Source organism: Ammospiza caudacuta, chromosome 6 (genome assembly GCF_027887145.1).
Source record: "Ammospiza caudacuta isolate bAmmCau1 chromosome 6, bAmmCau1.pri, whole genome shotgun sequence".
Classification (NCBI taxonomy): Eukaryota; Metazoa; Chordata; class Aves; order Passeriformes; family Passerellidae; genus Ammospiza; species Ammospiza caudacuta.
In genome coordinates this window covers 53957616-53980807 of record NC_080598.1, presented here as the reverse complement: position 1 = coordinate 53980807, position 23192 = coordinate 53957616, and the positions used below count along the sequence as shown (strand labels likewise).

The following is a 23192-nucleotide window of genomic DNA, read 5'->3' as shown; positions in this document are numbered from 1 at the left end:
AATTTTTTATCCCTTGTAGTGGTCTCAATCAAAGAGTGAGTGGCCATTCTTTAAACCTAATGGCAAACTCTATCCAGCAACAAAGACATCCCTCCTGCATCAGAGGCACTTCTGAGGATGTTGCAAGATATCCCCATCTATGCCTTTTTACACCCAGCTCTTCTCCTCAGAGATGCTTTTGCCCATCTCATACATTCATTTTGCATCCACCTCACACATCCACACCAAGTTCAGTGTCTGAACTTGCATCTCAATCACTCTGCAGTCAATAGAAAGGCTCTCCCTCTTCTCTCCCAAACTAAGGCTGATTGATATTTTCATCAAGCTAAATTTGTTTTAAGTGGAAATTTTAGATATAAAGCCACAAATAAGAAGTCCAGAAAGAAAATCACAGCAGTATAGCATCATTGTGAGGTCTGCAGAATAGCCCTAAAGTGCAAAAACTGTTGTACAGGTTATGAGTCCTTTTTACAAAGCAGAAAGTAAAGAGTTTGCACAATCCTACAAAAAATCCAGTCCCTCCTGTGAAATCTTAAGTCTTTCAATGTATGCTGTCCTTTCTGTGGGGACTCCTCTGCCTCAGTGTGAGTTTATCTTTGCCTCAAATGCCAACAGAGCATCCCATGTCTCCAATGGAGCAGGACAAACAACTTTTCAAGGTGTGAAACATGTCCAAGTACCTGATGGTCTGGAGTTTTTCCTTTGGAGCCAGCTAGAGTGAAAAACCCCTTCTGCCACGTGCAGCCTCCATTTTTCAATTTTGTTGAAATTAATCTGGGACCAGCCTACAACACTCTGATAGATATTTCTAGAAACAGGGAAGGGAACAGAGAAGAGAATCCTTCCCCCACTCCTGAGTGCAGGACCATCCATCAAACAGGACTCCTCACTGTCGACACCTCTCAGGGACACAGTTTGGAAATGCTTTTAATTGTTTGCCTCTTGGCTGGTGTGCTACAGTCTTTGCTTGGGAAGAACAGGTAAAGAAGCATGTGGTTTGTGGCATGGTGGTTTTACTCAGGGTTGTTTTGGTTTTTTGTTTTGTTTTAATGAGTCTCTTCTCCCTTGCTGTCAGCTCTGAAGGAAGTCTTCCTGCACCAAAAGCCTAAATTTTCCATTGCACAGAGACATGAGACTACACCACTCAGGACTAAATGCCACATGTGGTTATTTCCAGCTGGTGATGCTGGGAAACTCACCCAAAGCCACTGCAGGGGTGAGTGGTGAAGCCAGAGGAGGCAGGAGCTGCAGACCAGATCACAGCACAGTGTAATTATTATTACACTATATACAGCACAGTGTAATTATTATTACACTAAAATCCTCCTCTGCTCACCCTCTGCAGTCAAACCACTACATCTGTGTCTCAGCCCAAGCCCTAGACAGCTACACATGGCAGAAGGAGAAGGGGAAAAGAGAAATACAAGTTCTAACAGGTGACAACTACAATGTCTGAACTTTTACTGTCTGCATGCTGAAATTCCTAACAAGGCTCCTCCATAAAAAGAAAAGCCTTTTTAACGATTACAAGGATTAAACCCCAGTGAAACCTGACAAAGAAAAGCTTATTCAGAAACTCTGATTTACTTCTTGGGGATTAATGACACTTGAAAGCAGAACAAACCATCACACCACAATAAACAAGCATAAAGAGAAATCAGCACATCATGGTGATTTATTTCTCTGTACAGAAAACAGAAAAATTGAACTATTACAGATGAATCAAATGAAAACCATCATTTTTGGCTATAAAAAAACCTTTAATTTCAAATTAATGTAGCAACTACGCATTGAATTCCAATTTGGGATACTTTAAAACCTTTCTAATAGAAGCAAAGGCCAGTTTCAGAGGGGGACTGCAGAGTGTGATTTCACAACCACTGCAGAAGCTGCCTTGGGTCTGTGCTGCTTGGCTCTGTCCTGGCCAGCCCTCTCCTCTGGGAGTGACTAAGTCACACAGAGGTGCAGGGAGCTGGGGTGCTGCAGCCTGGGGTTCCACCTCCCTGCCCCCTGCCCAGCCTCCTCCCCACCTTCGTTTCCAAGCAGGCCAACAAGTTCTTGCAAAAGCAGTAAGTATTAATTTTGGTGTAAATCAGTAAAATTAATTAAAACAGGGTGTCCTGCACTATTGCCATTTTGGTTCCCATTTGTGGTTTTGTTTTCCCAAACGAAACTCTTAATGGTTGGAAGAAACTTGGTGCATCCTTAGGTGATCAGCAGAATACATGGTTCAGTATTAAAACTCAATGAGAAATCACACAGGTACATTTGTATTCAGAATTTTTAATTTTTTAATTAACTTAGGCAGAGAATGAATGACGCATGTTTTGCATTTCATAGGGTTTTTTTTCTGGTTTTGTCACACTGTGTAGCAACGGAAATTTGAATTTTAATTCATAGTACACGGGAATAAGTTACATAACTCCCTGAGCTCCATCTAAAAATTAAGTTTAAAAATACTGCAAAATAAATATAAAATATCATCTGCCATAACACTGAGCTGACAGACTTTAAGCTTGGTCTCCTCCACAGCTTTAATGGTACCAGGTTGATTTTTTTATTCATAATTAGAACATGGAGGGGGAGAGAAAACAAACCCCAAAACTTTATGTTCATTCTATTCAGTCTGCAAATTTTGAAAAACCTTCATCCATAATTCACAACGAAGATACTGATTTCTGATTTCATCCACGATTTTCCACCTGATGCTGCTTCTAATCAAGTAGAACTTTCTCCCAGTCTCAGAAGGCTGCTCAGCCATACATTAACCTGTAGCTATAGAAGTATCTCAGCATCTAGCTATAGAAGTATAGCTACACGTAGCTACAGAAGTATCTCAGCAAGACTTCAAGGATAAATCTCTCACATCTCCCACCTTTTCCACGTGGTGCTCAGAATAATGATCACGTATTCATATTCATTGAAGGCAGAAAATAGTCTATTAATGACTTTCTTGGCCTCCAATTTTTCCAACATCTGTTTTTGCTGCTGTGTTTCATAATTCAGACCCTTTTTTTTTAAAAAAAAGTCCTCATTTTAACCACACCTTCTGAGCATGTCATTAATAATGTCCCACTAACAGAGACACCAGGATAAATACAAATCATTTAATTCACACTATTCAAGATCAATTTTTAATCTCGTTAACTCCATTACCTTTTCTGTTTCCCATTTGTCTTCTTTAATTGTCTGCTCATTTTTTTTATCCAATCATAACAAACCCTCAAAACAAAGATTTTTCTTTTTATTTCTTAACACAGTCAATGCTAGACAGGTGATACCCTCCCATCTAAACAGACTCAAATACTCTTGCTGGACAGGCAAGATTGTTCAGTCCCCTCTAGCAATAACCACCTGGAATAACTCTAAGGGTCCTTCAGTAGGATTTGAAGATGGAGTTTCACCACCAAAAGGCAATGCCCAGCCAGCACGCAGTGCAGGAATGAGACCTGGCAATGTGCTGCACCAGGGTCTTGTGCTTTCCAAGCTCTTCCCAGTGTCACATGCTGGGGGATCCTGAATCACAGGCTCACTCCCACAGTGCCATCCCAACACTTCCAAACAACTGACTGGTGCCAACAGAGTGTCACTGTCACATTTTCTGGAAAAATCCCTTCGCCGGGATTTCTTCTCCTGGGAAGCTGAGAAGCCTCAGAGAAAAATGAAAACAATAATTATCTGTTTGCTTCTTCTGTGTTTTGCTGCTTTGGAATGTGGTTGGAGATTGTTTATTCAACATGTGAATTGTTTTAACTTAATGACCAGTCACTGTCCAGCTGTGTCAGGACTCTGGAAGAGGCCACGAGTTTTTCATTAGTATCTTGTTAAACCTTCTGTAAGTATCCTTTCTCTATTCTTTAGTATAGTTTTAGCATAGCATCCTTTAATATAATATAGACCACAAAATAATAAATTAGCCTTCTAAGAACATAGAGTCAGATCTTCCTTCATCCTGGGGACCCAGCAAATACCACAGCACAGTGCTGCTGTCCCTGTGTGCCACAGGAGTTCACCTGCCTCTTGCAAGTTCCCCACCAGTCTTTCTCAAAAACAAAGGCAGCATTTGCTTCCTGGAATATCTAAGACATTCCAGTATCTAAGATTGTGGCAAGAAGGCAAATTGTTCTGGGGTTACTTCAGACTAGCAAATGGTGTGTTTGTACTTCTGATCCTTGTGGCAGGAGGAAGGAGGGAAAAGATCAGAAAAAGAAAGTTGGGGAAAGATGAGGGGACAGATTGCTGAGAGACAGAAGAGAAGGGGACATTGCTGGTTAGAAAGAAAACAAGCGGGGTTTTTTTGGTGTTGTGTTAATCTAGTTGTCCTGGGTGAAATCCAGCGGAGGCTGGCCAGCTTCCATCAGCTAAGCAGCCAGCCCACTGCATGTTCTGCTTGGGGATTGTTGTCTCATCTCTAGAGGCCTTCAAGACACCTGCTAGGGCTCTCTGCTGCCATGGCCAAGCATTGCACACCACCAAAATATGCTTTGTTTATTCAAAAGGAACTGCAGCAGGCTGAGGAGCTGGTGGGCTGCTGTCAACAGCAGTGAATCTGTTTACCCAGAAAACAGGTGCAATGCAAGCAAGGGCTCTGCCCTCCCTCAGCACATAGCAGGACACTGGCAGCAGAGGGAAAGGGAAAAACCCACAGGATAAGAGAAGTCTGAAGGATCAATAAGGCCAAGATGGAGATATTTCAATCTCCCCTCCCCAGCCCCTTTTAATCCCAGAGGATAAAATCCCACATTCACTCATGTCTGTGAGATAAGATGCTGCTCTTTGGCATAAAGATCTTGCTAAAAATTATATTTTTAGGACATTTTCCAGTGCAGTAGTCTCCTTCTGGACCACATCCCAGCAATTTTCCTGCTCCACAGCCCCACACTCCAGCCATGCTGGATGACTGGTCACACATCAGCTGCAGCTGTGGGATCCCAAGCTGTGAGAGGCCTGTAACATGCTGTCCAGGGCATGAGTCACTTGTTCCCCATGCAGGCTGCACACAAGGGGACAGGCCAGCCCTCGTTCTTCTCTTTAACCACTGCATTCACCCACTTGGTTCGGAGCTAGCCACCTCTTCCACAGGGAGCAGCACACCTCTCTCTGAGATAACCCCTGCTGGCACACAGATGATGTGTCTGGGAGGAAAGGAGCAAGAAATCTCATCTTGCAAAGGAGATTTTGTGACTTAAGCTCATTCCTCCAACATAAGCAATTGGAGAGAAACACAAGTCCAGAGATTCCACGTCTGGTCCTCTTTAGACAAAAAGCCAAAGAGATCTCAGGAGCAAAGTGCCATAGAATCAGAACAAAAGTACCAGGAAGAAAGAATAAAAGCTTCTTGTGTGTCCCCACAATTCCAAATATAATACCCATAGGACTCCAAAACATGCTAGAACAAGAGTATTATTGGATGTTTAAATAGACTGTTGTCATCTAGTACATCTAACAAATCTAATCAGAAGTAACAAATGCTGCTAGAAGCCTGTTGCAGCGGCATCAGATGGAGCATTTAGGAGTCAATTTACAAACACTATCAGTTTCTTTCTTCCTCTTCGGATGTGTTCTGTTGATATTTCGTATCAGGTTCTGCTCCTGTCCCATTCCCTGTTGACTTCAGTTTGTGACCATAAAAACACCTTTCTGTCAGATCCCCTGCTTCCCAAGGGCAAAAGGGTGAGATTCAAATACAAATCCAGCAGATAGAGTGTGAAATCACAAAAATTAACAGTAAACAGGACAATTTCCTGGCAAGTCAAGAAATCTTTATTTAAACTGTTGCTGTGCTTCATGAGAGCATTTGCAGGCAGAACACTGTAGTGGTAACAATCACTTTCAAGCACAAAGATGCACAGGAAATGTCAGGCACACATTTGAATGTGTGATAGTTAAGGATGTGACACAAAGCCTGCTGAAGCCAGTGGGTCTGAGAGCAGCCTTAAAACCCAAAATTTAGGTACTTTGTAGGGAAAAAAAAGATGGATGTATTTGTGATCCATGACTGAATACAGCTAAATACAGCTAAAGAGAATGGCTTTTCCTAATTATATTTATCAGGAGAATCTTTTTGATTTAAACACTTGCATAGCTGTAACAATGTTATCTAATTTTGGCAGAGTGGAATAGAGTAGACTGACTAAAATTAGGTTTGCAAACACGCACTAAGAGACACAAGGCTTCACATGACTCATCCACATCTCTACTAACTGCCTTCCTGAGAGACTAATGGAGGGATCCTCAGCAAGGGATCCTCAGCAAGGATGATAATTTTCTCAATAAAAGCAGGAGATTTAAAGTAACCATGTTATGAGCAATAAGAAGATACTCATTTGCCCCAAGGCAGCACATTCATTTTCAGCAATAGAAAAACTCTTATATGGAGAAGGTACTTCTAAATATTTTCCTGAAAAGGTAGTTAAATCTGAATGAATGTGTTAAAGCCTAGACATCCTCAACTCCTGCCACAGACTGAGAAGTCACATTATAAAACAGTGTGGCATGGAAATACAAATATAACTTTGTCCAGGAGGGGTCATTGAAAGGAAAAAAACACCTGAGTAGAAGCTGTTTCCAAAAGAAGAGTGTTGCAACCTTAGTAGCTTTATATTCCAGGAGTCTACCTATCCCCATTTTTTAGTGAATCTTTTTGCCCAAGACACCCCAGTGTTAGCACAAGCCTAGGGAGAAACCCAGGTGTTCCCAGACCCTGCTCCCAATCCATCCACCACATCCCACCATCTTTCTGAAGCCCATCCTAACTCTGGGTCTCTGTAACAGAGCTGGGAACGAGAATAAATCTGACAGTGCTCTGCACTGAAACGGTGAAGCTGCTGAGCTCAATACTTTCTACCTGCACCCTCCCAGCTCAGAAAAGAGCTCCTGCATGCCTCATGGCCTCTAAAGGCTGGGAAGACACAACACTGCTAGAACAAGGCTCTCCTTATCAGTGCCTCCAAGACCATGCAAGCAGGCAGCAGGGTTCCAGCACTCTGAGACACAGGAGGTTCCTGTGATGATGAATTCCAGAAAATGTAAGCAGTTAATCAACACAGCACTGGGTGATGCGTGTTGGTACAGGAAAGACAAATTGTTTCACGGACAAGGATGGCAGAAGGACAAACACCACTCCCTTCCTGCAAACAAGAAATGTGACTTCCAGTTCTGTGAGTACAACTCAGCCAAAATTATCATGGCACTAATGAACTGGCATCATGCCAACACAGACACGAGGCTCAGCTTGGTCAGGTGCTATCTGAGCAGGTGAGCCTCACAGTCTCTGCACCAGCCCTGCTGCCAGAAGCATCAGACAACAGCCACTGATGCACAGGCAACCACTGCCAGCCCCCTGACAGCTGCAGGTCTGACTTACACTTCAAGTCAATGATAGAGCTGATGGGCAGGGAAGGGAGGCAGAAATTACAACCCTGGGGCTAAAACTGTTGAACTGGAAGTTGGAGCAGCTAAGGGAAGGATATAAAATGTACTTTCAGTCATAGACTATAGTTTTGATATCGCTTACCTACCTACCTTCTATTCCAGGCTAGACTACTGCAGCTTTATTTCAGTAAATGGCTTCAAATTGGGCAGACAGAAGAGGGAATGAGAAAATCCCTGATACACCCTCTCCCCTCAGGCTCTTGGGTGTCTTCTGTGATGAGCTCCCACCTTGGGAACCAGGCAATGCAGAACTGCCCTGGTCTTTGCCTGGCCAGGGTGGGCTGTGAAGAGCTTCTGGTGCTGGAGGCTGCACTAGAGAACAGGCCTGTGTAAAGCAGGGCCCTTGGGATAATGAGGAAAGTTACTATGTAATTGATTTAATTGGTGTAATTGAAGGCACCATGCCTCATTTTATTGCAGGAAAATGCAATAGTCACATCTCATTCTGTCTCCCACCTTATACCCAGAAATATAATGGCACCAAGATTTGACTGACTGGGAATAGCTCCATTTTCTCTGCAAGCAAAAAGTCAAGGAACTTTGGATTTTTTAAAATGAAAGCTGAGATTAGACCTGACATTTAGAAGCTTCCAAAAGTGGCAGGCCCTAGGGCCAGGGACTTTGCAGTCCCGAGAGGGCAGCTGTGCAAATTCAAAGAAATGAAGTGCAAGGAAATTGCGTAAGTTGACCTCCTCCTCTGCAGCGGGGAGAGAAAGCCCAACACTTCCATGCTTCACTGGGCAGGCATTCACAGAGATGAGTAAAATATTATGATCAAAATGCCTCCACAAGGAAACTCACTGAGGCAGCTGCTCTCCATCCAGCTTAAAAATTCAACTCTGCTGGTCCCCGTAAAGGAGCAGGACCCTGACACAAGAATCTTACTGCAGCTTTCCTTTCTTACATGGCTTCACAGCACTTGTGTCTGTAAATGAGTGAAGCCTCTTTGCACAACCACTGTCATTTCACTTGCAGACTCAGGCAGCAAACTCACAGAGTGGAATTGGGTCCAGCAAATCAGTGAATGCATTTTTTATTAAGGAACTGCAACACAGCATTTTCTGCACAAAGAATGCTGGGGTGTTCAGCACCTTTTGAACACGCTTCCAAGATGAAAAATATCTGCCACTATAATTAAGGGTAGGGTGCTTAACTAAATATTTTTTGTCAGCCATTCATTTTAAAATGTGAGTTTGTTGCCACATTATGCCATTTCAATATTGGATTGCCCTCAACCAGAACATCTGTGTACTTCACCAGCTGCTTTAAACAACTGCCTTCTTTAAAACTAAGTGAAACAGATTATGTGTTTTATTATAGTCAGATTTCACTGTGAAGTTCATTGTCTCATGTGACACAGTTGGCAAGGAGAGAAGTATCAATTCACTGCCAAGTTAAACAAAAAACCAAAACTCAAACCCCTCTTACTAAAGGAACAGCAACTGCCACCTTATAATTGCAATAAAGATGTTATCACTGGAAGATTTAACATTATTTATATATTCATCTTAATAGTTGCTAAGACATTTAGAAGCATGCCCTAGGAAACCCAAAGGTTCAGTCACTCTGCAGCTGGCAATACCAGGGAAGAAGGGATCAGCTCCTGGGCCATGCAGATAATTGTAGCCTTTAGTTCAACATAGGCTTGGTTGGAATAACTGTTAGCTCAGATATTCATGTGCACTTTTCAGTGCACAGCTGTATCTCTCAGAGCAGTGAGATGCAAAAGCTTAGTCAGGGGTAAGAAGGGATATGGGATTTCTTGTCCCAGAGCTCAGCTTTTAAAACAAAAAGTCGTCAGTTATCCTTGTGACAAAGGATTTAAAATTGGATACAATGGCCACATCTGCCCAAGTTTTCAGAAAGCATGAACCATGTTTAAGGTCCATCCGAATTTCTTGTTATTTCAATGGTTAATGAATTATAAGCCAGATTTAATGCAGGAATAAAGTAGTACTGCATGGAGAACATCCCCAGCTACTCTACAAAAAACACAACAGTTTGAGGCTTTGACAACTCATGTAAACAGGAGCACAGGGATTATTTCTTGAAAGGAATTTCCTTTTTAGTGTTTGCAAACTACTGCACCAGTGAAAGCAGGCTGGTCTAGGATGACATTTAAAACAAAGCACTTCATAAAAACAAGGCAAATGTCAGCTATCCCAGCTTCATTAGGTAATTGATTCAAAGCATAAAGATTGTAACACCCAAATGAGATGACAAAAGTTACACTGTCAGTGTAAGTCACAGACCAGGAGAAGATCAGATACACTTTGACATATCTGCTTTTGTGTTTCAGGTATTTAATACACCAGCAACCTTTTGAAATCCCCTGCAATTCACTCCACAACTTCTCCAGCATCCCAAAGGGCAGATAGGTAGAACATGAAGCTATTCTCAGTTTTCCTCATCTGGATGGGTTTTACTATCCAGGTACAGAAGTCTTTGGACTTCTAAATACATCTTTCCCTTGGAAAGCTTCATGACAGCACAGAATTTCAGTGGTTTCAGTGCTATTATATATACATAATCAAGCCAAAGCACAACAAAATCACAGAACACATCATACACCTTAACACAGAGAGAGGGATTTTATAGACAGCCTGCATGGATACACAGGAACACATTAACCTAAGGATACTGATGCAGTAGTGCTGTGGGTACCCCTATAGAAGTGGTCTTCAGATGGCTGTGTAAGCATCACAGGCACTGCATTCCAAATATATTTCAAGGAGAATTCAAAGTAAACTGAAAGAAAAAGGACGTCTCAGGGAATGTGATAAGAATCAGGATAACAATGAACTGAACCTCTAAAATTCTTTCTATAAGAGGGCAATAGGTGATATTGTTGGAAGAGGCGCTTGTACCCCAATCAGGAGTCAAGTTCTGTCTTGACTAACATCATGTTTTACAAGGGAGTTTATTTGCTCCATTTCCTGGAATAAAGAGATGCATTCAAGCACTAAACCGAATTCAAAGCTGTGGTCTCACCCAAGTCAATAAGACAGTACCTGGGTGATTTTTGTACTCCGAAACTGCTGTTAAATCTAATGGACATTAAAACATGGGCCAGAAGCTGGAGTAAAGCAGATAAACTGAAAAGTGACACATACAAAACCCCAGTATAAAAAAGATAAACTTCTAAAGGTAAGCCACAGTTTGAGCCAGACAAAATATTAGAGCCGCTTACATTCAGTTCTGAGTTCTGCTTCACCTTGTCCAGTCCAGACAAACTCTAATTGTCAGCTCTTCGTTTGGACTCACTTAAAATCAGAAGAAATAAAAGTGTTTCTAGAGCATGTTTCATCTACTCCCAAAGTAGGTGGCTAAAACAGGTCAGATGAATCACGTTAGCAGCAGTTCTTTCTCTCCATTGATTACACAAGGAGCCCACAGGGACCAGCCTGGATGGAGACATTCAGAGTTAGGAGAAATGAAGCTCATCCCAGACATCTGCACAACTGCATCCACAGCACTACCAATCCTCTCATGGCTCAAAATGGGACTAATTTCCACTGCAGAAAAAAGACACAAGTAGAAGACAACCAGCTTTCTGAAGAGTGAACTCAAATGTGAATTCCCAACATGGCAAGGTCTTTCCATTTCAAACATTTGAATTAAGCCCTTGGGTTGAAAGAGTCTGAGCCTGTTCTCTATTCCCAGCACCACATTAATCTGGAATCTGACCTTTGGCATTTTATTTAACCTTACTTTTCCTACTAACAGCAAAGTAGGGATAATTTTAACATCTCTGCCAGAACGCTGAGTTACTTGATGAACATCTTTAAAGTGTTCTGGGATTTCTGTGCTTCTCATCAAAACAGTGATACTATTAACTATTATATGAACACTATTGTGATTACCATTACAAAGACAGCATTTTTCTGATATTTACCTTTAAAACAGCTGTTATTAATTTTCATGTGTTTTTCTTTGAACAGTCCTTCTCAGTCATAATTCCCAGGCCTATTTCTCTGGGATTTGTATCTTCTGATCTGACACTTTTCAGGTTTATCACCAAATTCCCTTTTCCTATTGCCTGTTAAAAACATGTACTAATGAAAAAAAAATCATTCGTTGCTTTCTGCCTAAATTTGTCTGTATATAAATAGCTCTCTCCATATATATAAAAGCCCACACATTCTGTCATTAAGTGTAGCAGACAAATAGATTTGAATTGCAGTAGTGTAAATAAACATGCAGCCTTTTTCCAAATCTAATGGACAGATATAAATAAGTCCTGTCTAGAAGCCACACTTGAATCACTGTACACAGTAATTTGGGCTAGAAATCAAAACAAAGTGTCATTGTCTCCATCCTCTGTGCTCACAACCCAGCAGGGAAATTTCAAGGAAATTGCTCACATAATACAAACTTTAATTTACAGAACAAATAGAAACACACATACAAAACTATCTCAGTGTGTTAACGTATACATACATATATATATATATATATATATATATATATATACATACAGAAATGTTTCAGAGAGAAGGCATCCTTGGATGAGGGAGAGCCATAGAGCAGGGCTTGGATCTCACTCATCAGTGCCACTCCCAGGATTTAGGACACTCTGTACCTCAATTTCTCTGCCTTTAACAACTGGTCTGGGGACAGCCCGCCATGTGCATGGGCACAGAGGCACCATGCCTGGCAGCATCTGCACTAAATCCCAGCATTAAAGAAAAATCCTCAGCTCTATAGCACAACTGCCCTGTCAGATTTATCTCCCCTTGAACTTACAGTGATTTGGGATTTCAGACTAGAGTCAGCATGCTGGACACCAGCTAAGGAAGCCCAGCTGGCTCCTCCAGCCCAAGTTCCTGGATGGATGGCTATCTGTGATGCACATTTCAGGGGACTGCAGTGAGAGGTGCAGTTCCAGCTGCCTCAGTGCACCTGCACTGCCCCCCTTCCCCAGCAGCTCTGTCCCCGCTTGCCTCGGCTCGCCTGAACATCCAAGTAAAATAAAAACTGACAAGCAACACCTGTCCCCACAGCTATTTTCCACACCCATCTACATCTAGTCCTTGCTTCACTGCCTTCCTTAAAGTTTAATAAAGGTTTCAGTGAGCAGTCTTAGTCAAGTTGCTGACTCTTTTTCTTAATGCTTCCATGACTGAGCTCAGACATCTGAAGGAATCTGGGTTTAAGTAATCTGCTCACAAAGAAAGCCCTGGAAATATGCTTTCTGCTCATCATCACCTTAAACCACAAGCGCAAATCTGCAGCAGAGTGCATTTTTCCTATGCAGAAACACGAGGACATTGTTTTGCTTTTCTTGCATTGGATTTTATCAATAGCTTCTCTCCCAGATGGACTCTGTAAATCAGGATATGTATCTCAAAATGCATTCTTAAAATTCAAGTTCCTATTCATGGTACCCACCAAAAGGCTTGGTATCATCCTTTTGGAGTACAGAGAAACAACTACAAGATGTAGCAGTTTGTAGATTGGTTGTTTTATTTAAACCCATGTAATTTACAAGCATGCAAATTGCATTTTGTATTTAAAGATTTGAAAATCTCAGAAATTCTGAGAAACCACCAGAAACTTTAATTTGGTGAAGCATGGCCAGCTGAGTGCTGCACTTGGATCACAACACATGCTGGGGAAGGTGATGGGCCAAAGGCCCAAGAAGTAAGATGGCATCAGTCTCCTGGAGTTTGGTGGGACCCCAAGAGTGTCAATCCCTGTGTGTGACACCAAGGCAGAGCTCAGGCTCTCATCCTCAGCATTGCCGGGCCAGACAGACCAACCTCAGATACTTCAGACAGAATAAACCAAAAAAAGTAAAGGAAAACACATTCCAGACCTCAAGAGCCAAATTCTGCATCTACAGGGAAACCAGTCCGTGTCTGAGCCCTTGCCTTCCCCCACCCACACACAGGAGCAGCCAGCTGAAATCCCCAGCATTTGGCAGCCGAGGTTATCCCGATGCAGACCCAGAGCACACAAGTGGGCCTGGAGCTCAGGAGGAGTGTGGGAAGCTGCAGGACTGAGCTCACACCCACACCCAATGCCTGTGCCCTTGCAGGCACAGATGTGACCCTTTCTGGGGAGAGAAAATCGTATCTGAAAGGAGCAGAACTGCAGTGGGAGCTGAGGTGATGCCAAGTGTACTGTGTCCCTCTGAACAAACCCCTCCACTTCCTAAGGCTTGATGCTAGGAAATCACATTGTATTTCAGGATTGATTTTTCTCTTACTTCGACCTTCAAAAGCAGGATATTGTTTCATCTTGGTCAGCAATGTCAGGATTTTCTGCAGTAAATCAGACATAGTTTTCATGTCAAATTACAGAGATACCTTACATGGGCTGTACCCTCTGGGTACTTCATTTTCACCTTTTCTTTAACAACACGTTTTCTTTCTTCTCCCTTACACACTGAACTTTATAAATAGTTTAAATAAATGCCTATCTCTGTTTAATGAGCTTGTGCTGTCTGAGTGAGCTTTGAAAATGCCATTGGTTATATGGAGTAGTTAAAAATTACCATAGGGGAGCTACTGGCATGAGAGCATTACCTCTTATTAGTACTAATAATCTTGCCTAACAAGCCAGTACAGCCTTTGAAGTCTCATCCTCAAGCTTTGAGATTGATCCTTTACCGAAAGTGGGGGTGGTGGGTTTTCCCCCATCCTTCATATTACTAGTCATTAGGACTCCTAAATCCTTTGCTGCTTCTCTTGCACCAAAATTGTCCCAGTACCACAACAGGACCAGTCCAGCTGCACCATACAGCAGTGTTAGGGCCAAAATGCCTGCTCCCCTCATTCTGCCATACACACAGGCAAACTCAGAATCACATTTTCTACACTCTTCATCACTGAAAAACAAGCAGAAACTTTCAAATAATTCAAACACTGCACATCTATGTGAGCCCTTAAAGACAAAGGCCAATTTTCCACATAAATAGCATCCAGCTGGTCCTCCTCCCTGCAATAATCAGAGCCAATACATGCTCTTGTGAAAATCTGATCCATGTAAAATGCATTTTTATTCATTTTTGAAATATGGTTCTTAGATTTCCATTCCCCAATTAAAACAAGAATGTGACTTTGATCTCAAATAATTTGCAATGCATGTCAAAAAGTCTTATCTGTTACTTCCATTTTAACATCACTTTATAAGAAACAGCTCCTTGGCAAACAGCAGCTTAGCTGTGATGGCTGGGCAGAACAGTGTTAACAACATGAAATGGCATCAAAAAGTGCTGTCTCATGAAGCAAAGACAGTCTGTGGAGGAAAAGCTGGCAGGAATACTTCTTTTATTATAAACATTTTTAGAGTCTGAAGAAAGAATGAGCCTTTTTATATAAAACCCTCCTTCAGTCTGAAAAAAAGTTTCAATCATCTCTTTCCCTAAATTTTTACCTGTTTTTTCCTCCTTTTATTTCTTTTCAGCCTGTTCTTTTCCCTATCTCCGTTCGTCTGAGGCTTCACACCACAAGGATCAGAATGGATCATAGGAAGAAGCCCCCATATCCTGTACCTACCTCATGAATAGCAGAAATAACAAAAAGAGCAATTTTATCCATTTGGCCTTGTTGCACAAGAAAAGGCAAGAGGGAATTTGGATAACCATGCTGTCCTGTAGCTGAAAATATGGACAGGGACAGAGATAATGAGCATCTCTGGGAGACACCAGGATGTTGAAACCAAGCATCCACCCCCGTGGAGCAGGCACTGCAGGTAGGAAGCAGTGGGCAGCAGCTGTTTCCCATGAAAGTTCAGCTGAAGTACTTCAAATCTTTATGGACTTCATATTTAGGCTTAGAAAACACAGGACTGAGAATGACTTGCTCTAATGGATGCCCATAGGTGGATTTAAAAATTATCATAAATTCTGTTATTTGAAGAAGCAATCTGTACTCGTGTTTGTTTTAATTTTAAAGATTGACATCAATTTCCATGTGCCTTGATAACTACCTCCAGGTCTGAAAAGTGTGTCTGGATCCTCATTAAACAACAGCAGACACTTCTTGTTTGTAAACACTACCACAAGGTTGGTTTAAAAAGGGAGGGGGGGCTAAACATGTTTTGGAGATGAGAGAGACAAGGCAAAAATGCAAAAACGGGTTATCATGCCTAGAAGGCAAAGGGAACAGAGAGGAAATTCCTTGGGTTTGGAAATGAATTGCACTGCAGATGTCAGGTATCTGAACCAAGCCTTAGGCACCTTAGTGAGACTCTGTAGGGTTTGCAGTCCAACAGGAGAAAAGAAAGGAACACTCCCACAGACTGCCCCTGTTTAAGGCACTAAATACACACACCACAGACAATTTACTCTGATTTAACTGTGACTGGAAATTACCTCCTACACAGACAGTGGAGCTCCTCCAATCCAATGAATATCTCAGGATAAGTCTCCTTTCATATTTATATTTGGGATAAGATTATATGCCCAAGCATCAGAATTTTTGCCCCTTAAAATCTTGCCAAACCTGACTCCACCACCTCCAACAAAGAGTCTCTACCTATTTTCCTCTTCAGTAGAAATATTTCGACATAGCCACTATGAGAATAGTGTGTGCTTATCTTCATTTCCAGCAACAGCATTCTCACATTACTTTCTTAGAAGCATTTCTCTCCTTCTCTTCAAATGCCTCTGTGCTAAACCACTGAAATATGTGGCAACTGCAGTGTCAGTTGTCACAGGGAAAAAAAGTCAGCAAAAACATTTGATTCAATCTGCTGTTTAAGGAAGCAACATTTCCTCAGGGTATGTGCCTTGTGTGGATAAATAACAACTGTCCAAAAGCCAAGGATCTAAAATCAATTGCCAATATCAAAGAGCAGATTTGAGGCAATCACCTTCAGCAAAAGAAAAATGCAAAACTAGTTCCTTTTCCTCCTTTTTTAATTTAGAGCAAGTTTGTTTTTGAAAAAAAAAAAATTAGTCTCTCAGTCACAAAATGAAGGGTGAAGGATTATGTAAAGGATATTATAGATCTCATTGGGACCATAATTTGCCACCCAGGCTTCTGCATTTTCTCTGATGAGATGCATCATATGGAATATTCACATTTGAATATTGAACCACTAGACTTGCCAATTCCTGCAGATAATCAAAAACTTCTGTCTCAACAATGCGTTTTCAGCAAATTTCATGTTCAGCTCTGAGGCATTAGAAGGACATCAGACGCTTGGGAGAGTCCAGAGGAGGCCGTGGAGATCATTCAAGAGTTGGAGCACCTCTCCTGCAAAGACAGGCTGAGAGAACTGGGGTTGCTCAGCCTGGAGAAGAGAAGTCTCTGAGGAAATCTTACAGCACCTTCCAGAACTTAAGAGGCTGCAAGGAGCAGGGAGAGGGTCTTTCTACAAGGGCATGGAGTGATAGGACAAGGGGGAAGGGCTTCAGACCAAAAGAGGGGATGTTTGGATCAGGTATCAGGAAGAAATTCTGTACTGTGAGGCTGGTGAGGCCCTGGCACAGGCTGCCCAGAGAAGCTGTGGCTGCCCCATCCCTGGAAGTGCTCAGGGCCAGGTTGGATGTTGTTTTGAGTAACCTGGTCTAGAGGGAGGTGTCCTTGCCCAAGGCTGGGGGTTGGAACTAGTTGGTCTTTAAGGTCCCTTGAGCCCAAACCATTCCATGATTCTGTGAAATTCTGTGTATCCATGTGAAGACAGAAGGGAGGAACATGAGCAGCTGGTGGTTCACTGGTGGACACTCTTTGCAAGCACTGAGCAAGCAGAGACTTGGCCAGCCAGCAGCTTCCAGGCTCACATATTTGTGGTTATTTATTAAGCACCTACAGGACATTTTGAAGATGATATACAATTGGAGAGTTCAGCTATGCAGGTCAGAAAATCCTGCAACTAATTATGGTCTGCCAAGATACCATCCTTGAATATTCTCCTTTTTAAACCTTCTTTCTCCCTTTCATTTAACACCCTTTGAACTCAGAAACAATTACTCCTCACATTTTTCCCCTCTTGTCAGAAAATATTAACTCCACCATTTGGTGTGTTTTTCACTAGCTGCTCCATCTAACCTGGAGGGTCAGAGTCACCAACTTGGAACAACAACGTGTTCCACTTCCCTGTAGTGCTGCAATCCCATTACACATCTATAACACCTGTAGCAATGTCTAATAGTCTTTTGGCAACTCTTCTGATGCTTCTTACTCATCAATAGTATCATTTTTTGCAGCAAGGAACAGGAATCCTTTTCTGCTGTCATAGAGTCATAGAATGGTTTCAGTTGGAAGGGACCTTAAAGATCATCTAGTTCCAACCTCCCTGCCATGGACACCTTCCATATTCTTGGGAGTGCCCTGAACCAGGTGCAGGACCTTGCATTTGGCCTTGCTGACCTTCAAGAGGTCCACATGGACCCAGTTCTCGAGTGTGTCAGGGTCCCTTCCCTCCAGTGTGCTGTCTGCACCACACAGCTTGGTGTCATTGGCCAACCCTCTGAGGGTGTGCTCAATCCCACTGCCCATGCTGCCAACAAATGTGGAACAGTGCCAATTCCAACGCTGGCCCGAGAGCACCACACATCACTCAGCACTGGTGTCCACTCTCACATCAAGCTGCTGACCACAGCTCTTTGAGTGTCACCATCCAGCCAATTTCTCAACCCTCAAGTTGTCCATCTCTCAGTTGTCTCTCCAGTTTAGAGTCAAGGGTGTTATGCAGGACGGTGTCAAACATTTGGTACAAATCCAGGCAGATGATGACAGTCATTCCTCCCTTATCCACCAACACTGTAACCTCACTGGAGAAGGTTTCCATATTTGTCAGGGACAATTCACCCTCAGTGAAGCCATGCTGGCTGGCACCTCACCTACAGCTTCCTAAAGCTGCTTGGCTATCCAAACTTCATTATTCAGTGTCACTTCTGAAAATTTGGATTATTTAAAAGGCCTTCTTCTTAGGAATTTTCAGCAGGAAATGCTACTGTAGACAGGCCTGCATCCCTTCATAGCACCAGCCTTTCATCCCTTTGTTGGGGAAGGGAGAAGGAAAAGTCACATGCCTTTTACTGTAATACCCATCTTTACAAAATGCTCGTGCTTGTCCTTTATACAGTTCTTTAATAAACATGCCAGGTACCCTGGAGATACCTAAACTGTTAGCAGTGAAATTACAGAATCATAGAACATTTCATGTTAGAAGGGAACCATAAGTATCACCGAGCCAAATTTCCTGCTCCTTGCAGTACTACCAAGAACTAAACCATATGACTAAGAGCATTGTCCAGGCACTCCTTGAACTCTGACAGGTTTGGTGCTGTGACCACTTCCCTGGGGAACTGTTCCAGTGATCCACCACCCTCTCAGTGGAGAATGTTTTCCTCAAGTCCAGTGTGAACTTCCCCTGATGCAGCTTCACTCCATTTCCTTGTGTCCTTTTGTTGGTCACCAGAGAGAGGAGAATACTGCACTCAAAGTCAGACCAGGCAATTGGTGAGCACCTGCCACCAGAATTCACTTTTGCAGAATCATGCTAAAACCAAAATTCTTCACTAATTTGGCTTATTCAGTTTTTTTTTTGCTTGGCAGCAGCAAATGCAGCTTAAACATTGCAATTCCTGTGTGCTGATCCAATTGTGCAGCTAAACTCAGCCATGAAATGCTTGTGGGTACAATAAACTCAATGCCTTCATCTCCCCATCAGGGATCACCTGCTCCCACAGGACATCTGCTGCTGCTGCTGCTTTGGGGATCAGCAGGTGAGAGGCTCCCCATGCAGCCAAATTCTCTACGTTCACTCTGAGCTCTGCTTTCTATTCATCGGTGGGTTTCAGTTCCTCTGCTCAGAGCCAGCTCTCTCTTTTGAGAGACTCATCTTCCTTCCTGTAGCATTCTCAGTTGTGCTCTTTGGATGGGGGAATAGGAGATGTAGTTAAAAATACTGCGATGCTGTGGTGGGTGGTGTAGCAGAAATAGACAGACACCAGCTCGCTGCGAAGAATACCAAGTAACATCCCAGAAAGATAAAGGCATAGCAACAAAAGAAAAGAAAATGCATTTGTGTTCTGCCACTAGAGAGCTAAATCTGGGTGGAAGATACCAAATGAGGAGTGCTGCTCGTGGCCTGGTGCACCATCTCTCCGATGGCTTCACGTGCAGAGTCATCTTACAGCACTGTGGTCATAAAAGCACAGCTTACAGACAATCCTGCCTCCAGTTATAGCCCAAATGTGTGTGAGCTTTGGGGTATTATGAAGACAGTGCAGGAATCAGCAATAAAATGGGCCCAACCCACAGATCACAGAAATCAGAATCCCATATGGACTGAGAAGAGGCTTAGCTCCATTAACCCTGCTTTAAAAGCAAAGTTTTTCCGCAGATATTAGATTCTTTCCAAGAGGAAGATAAACCAAGCTTGGCTGATACAAGAAGCTGTGAGATTATTCTATGGATTTACTCCCTATTTTTCAGAGGCTTGAGTCTCTCTTTATCCAGCCAGTAACCACACAGGAAAGATTTCATCCCAAAGGGCTTTACAAATAAGTTTTTCACAAACAATACACCAGAGTCACTTGCAGTCTTTAAGTGAGACAACTCTTCAGAGAGGTCCAGCAGCTGCTTAACACTTCACAAAAATAACCTGGCACCATTTCACCAGGGAAGTGAAGATGGCTGCATCAAAATGAAATCAGGGGGGAGCTTGGGTGGCCTGATTGCAGCAATACCTCTTGGCATAGGCTCAGGGTGCCACAGCCCGCACCACCCTGCTGGGGAGTCCTGCAGGTCTGGAAGGGCCAGTGGGGAGACAGACAAAAAAGAGCAGAGTAACACAGAGAGATGGCATGGTTGGGTGTGCATGAGCAGGAACTGATGGGATCAGCAGGATGGGAGTAGGCAGTGATGGGATCACTGGGATGGGTGTGCATGAGCAGGCACTGCTGGGAACCCCAGGATGGAGATGGGATCACTGGGATGGGTGTGCATGAACAGGCAGTGATGGGATCAGTAGGATGGGTGTGCAGGAGCAGGCACTGCTGGGATCCCCAGGACGGGAGAAGGCAGTGATGGGATCACTGGGATGGGTGTGCATGAACAGGCAGTGATGGGATCCCCAGGATGGGTGTGCATGAGCAGGCAGTGATGGGATCCCCAGGACAGGTCTGCATGAGCAGGCACTGCTGGGATCACCCATTCTGGGGACACTTTATTGGGTGCTCAAGGCCTGTGGCTGCACTGGGGGATGGACCAGCCCTGCTGCAGCACACACACACACGAGCATCCCCTTCAGGTGAAAGCCAAGGTGGGAGATGAGTGCAAGCCCGTGTTTCGTGCACACGGAGGACAGGGATCTTTAAAAGAGAGCTGGGGCCCTTGGGGCAGAGTGCCCTCTGCTGCTACAGCCACTCTGCTTCCAGGAGCCCATGGCAGGGAGGCTCCCACCCCACTGCTCAACTAAACCTCTTTCTAATCTTTATCTTGCAAGATTTGTTTTGATGCCATCAAAATCTGAAATAGCCACAGGCACGAGAATAATCATACCATTAAAAAAAACCCATCAACATGCAGATGCAACCTCAACCAAACTCCATGGAAATTCCTAATAAAACAAATGTCATTTAAATGTTGCTATACAGAAACACCAACCCTACCAGTGCAAAATTTAAAAGAAAATGTCTAGCAGTCAGCACATCAAATGTTAATACTATTTTCAAATCAAGTCTAAGAGAGGATGACACATAATTTAATAATGGGTGTGTAATCAGCATTTGGCCATTCCTGCCATAAAACTAGGTGTCCCTCTGGCCCAAGATGTCTAGGAAAGCCACTGAAAGACAGCTAAGGCTTTAAAAGCAGAATTTTTAAAACATCCTTTTTTTTTTTTTTCTCATTGTAGATTTATTGAGAATTTCACTCAGTTAAGAATAGGACCCAGCAAACTGGCAGAAATACAAACAACTCTGCGGGCACAGTAAGTGGCACAGCAAGTTTGGGGCCCATTTGCACCTTAATTTACTGCCAACAATCAGCAATGTCAAGATTCCAAGCATCTCCTGACAGCCCTGACAACAGCAGTTACACAGCATTATCTAGTCTTCCAGTAAAATCTTTCCCCTCAGACAGCATTCATGCTGCATTTCACAACAGGAGGAATACACACAGTCAGCCTGGATCTCCTCAGCCCTTGCAGCTGGAATCAGAACATTTTGGGGAGTGGGGGTGTCCTGTACCTGCTTTTGCCACCACTCACACACAGAACTGAGCAGCAAGTCACAAAATAGTAGGAATTGCCAATATATTTGCCTAACAAAAGGCAGAAATAATGTTAAAAATATCTAATCTGAGGGTAGAAAGTTTAATTTTAAGGTATTTGATAAAGAATGCTCATTGTGTATAGAAAGAGAATCCATCATCTCCTCTAGTTACATGCTTAGTCAAACAATCCATTTTTTTGACTCAAAAGGAAAGATATTTTAAAGATACATTATTATAACAATATGCAGACAAACTTATCACAGGGTGATGCCTAGTGCTGTTTCAAAATTGTCACCATTTTATCTGGACAATTGTATAACACAAGTTACAACAACTGAACACATTAAGCAAAACATTTTTTTACAAAAAGTGAGACACTCCCTACCCCACAAGTACTGACCAGAATTTTTTCAAGTCCCAAACTGCATAGGAAAATAATTGTCTATTAGTGAGGGCAGAAATTCTGTTTCATGTCTTCAAATATCTGTTGGGGTTTTAATAGACCTCAATACTTGCATAAGGATGGAGTTATACTGGGGGTGGGGATGGAGAAGAGGGAGCAGAGGCAATACTGAGCAGAACCAATATCAAATAAAAAGTGCTAATTTTATATTCTAACAATCACAGTTGTTCAAATGTTTGCAAACTACAAACCAACCCCAACAAACAAAACAATAATATTCTTTTAAACGTAATTCATAAGGAATTCTGCACCTACAAGGTTATGAAAAAGACATGTATACTCTGCAGCAGCATAAAAAATAATCCTATGTACAATCCAAGCATCAATTTTCTCTTCTCTATCACCATCAGTATTTTATCTTGAAGGAGCATCTGTCAGATTCTCCAGAACTAAAAATAGCAAAGACCCTTTCAAAGAGAACAGTTTCTGGTTTATATTTATAACTACCCTGCACTCGCTGTCTCTGGCTGCATGGCCATGAAATTTGTGCAAGATATCATCAATTACCCAGCTTTGCACTCCATCATGCAGTTAAGTTCCCGTTACCTGCAACGAACCCTCCAAGCACTTCTCCCCATGCACAGGGCAGAGATTATAAAACACAATAAAAATCTGCACATTGAAGAGCTAACTGTAGAGCTGACTGACATTACACAGCAAAAATCTTGTGAGAACAAAAACCGAGCACACTGATGTATAAAACAGAGAGCCTACCTGAATTCTTCAAATGCATACATGGCCTAGCAACTACACAAATGCTCTGAAATGGAAAATAATCTTCTTAACGTGCAGAGGACCATTTAGTTTGTCAAACTGCAGCAAAATGCATAATGACGAGGGAGTATATTTGGAATATTCTGAGGAGAAAGGGTATGCAGATACTGGCCTGCAGCCTACAGCTCAGCCAGCTGCTGACAAGCAGCAGCTAACAGGAAAAGGCGATAGAGTACCATGTGATCATTCCTGCAAGTCTGATTAATGCAGTATACTCCAAGAATACAGGCTGATATCTTCATTATTCGAGCCAAATAAGTCAAATACGGCACACGACAGGCTTCACAGCTAAATTATCATTCACACGCTACACCGAAATCAGCAAGCGCAAGCAGAGGATAATA

General features: G+C 42.7%; 1 protein-coding gene across 5 annotated transcripts in view; it reads right to left on the bottom strand.

The window, feature by feature from the left end:
• Window positions 1–22910, bottom strand: part of EVL (Enah/Vasp-like) — a 120352-nt gene extending 97442 nt beyond the window's left edge. For 2 of the 5 annotated variants that reach the window (XM_058806635.1, XM_058806636.1), the window contains exon 1: window positions 22789–22910. In XM_058806635.1, coding sequence (XP_058662618.1) covers window positions 22789–22811 — 23 coding nt within the window. In that variant the 5' untranslated portion in view covers window positions 22812–22910. Of the gene's footprint in view, window positions 1–10624; window positions 10779–22788 lie in introns of those variants that run through there. The other 3 variants (XM_058806632.1, XM_058806634.1, XM_058806633.1) reach the window with 3 other exon arrangements.
• Window positions 22911–23192: the final 282 nt, after the last annotated feature.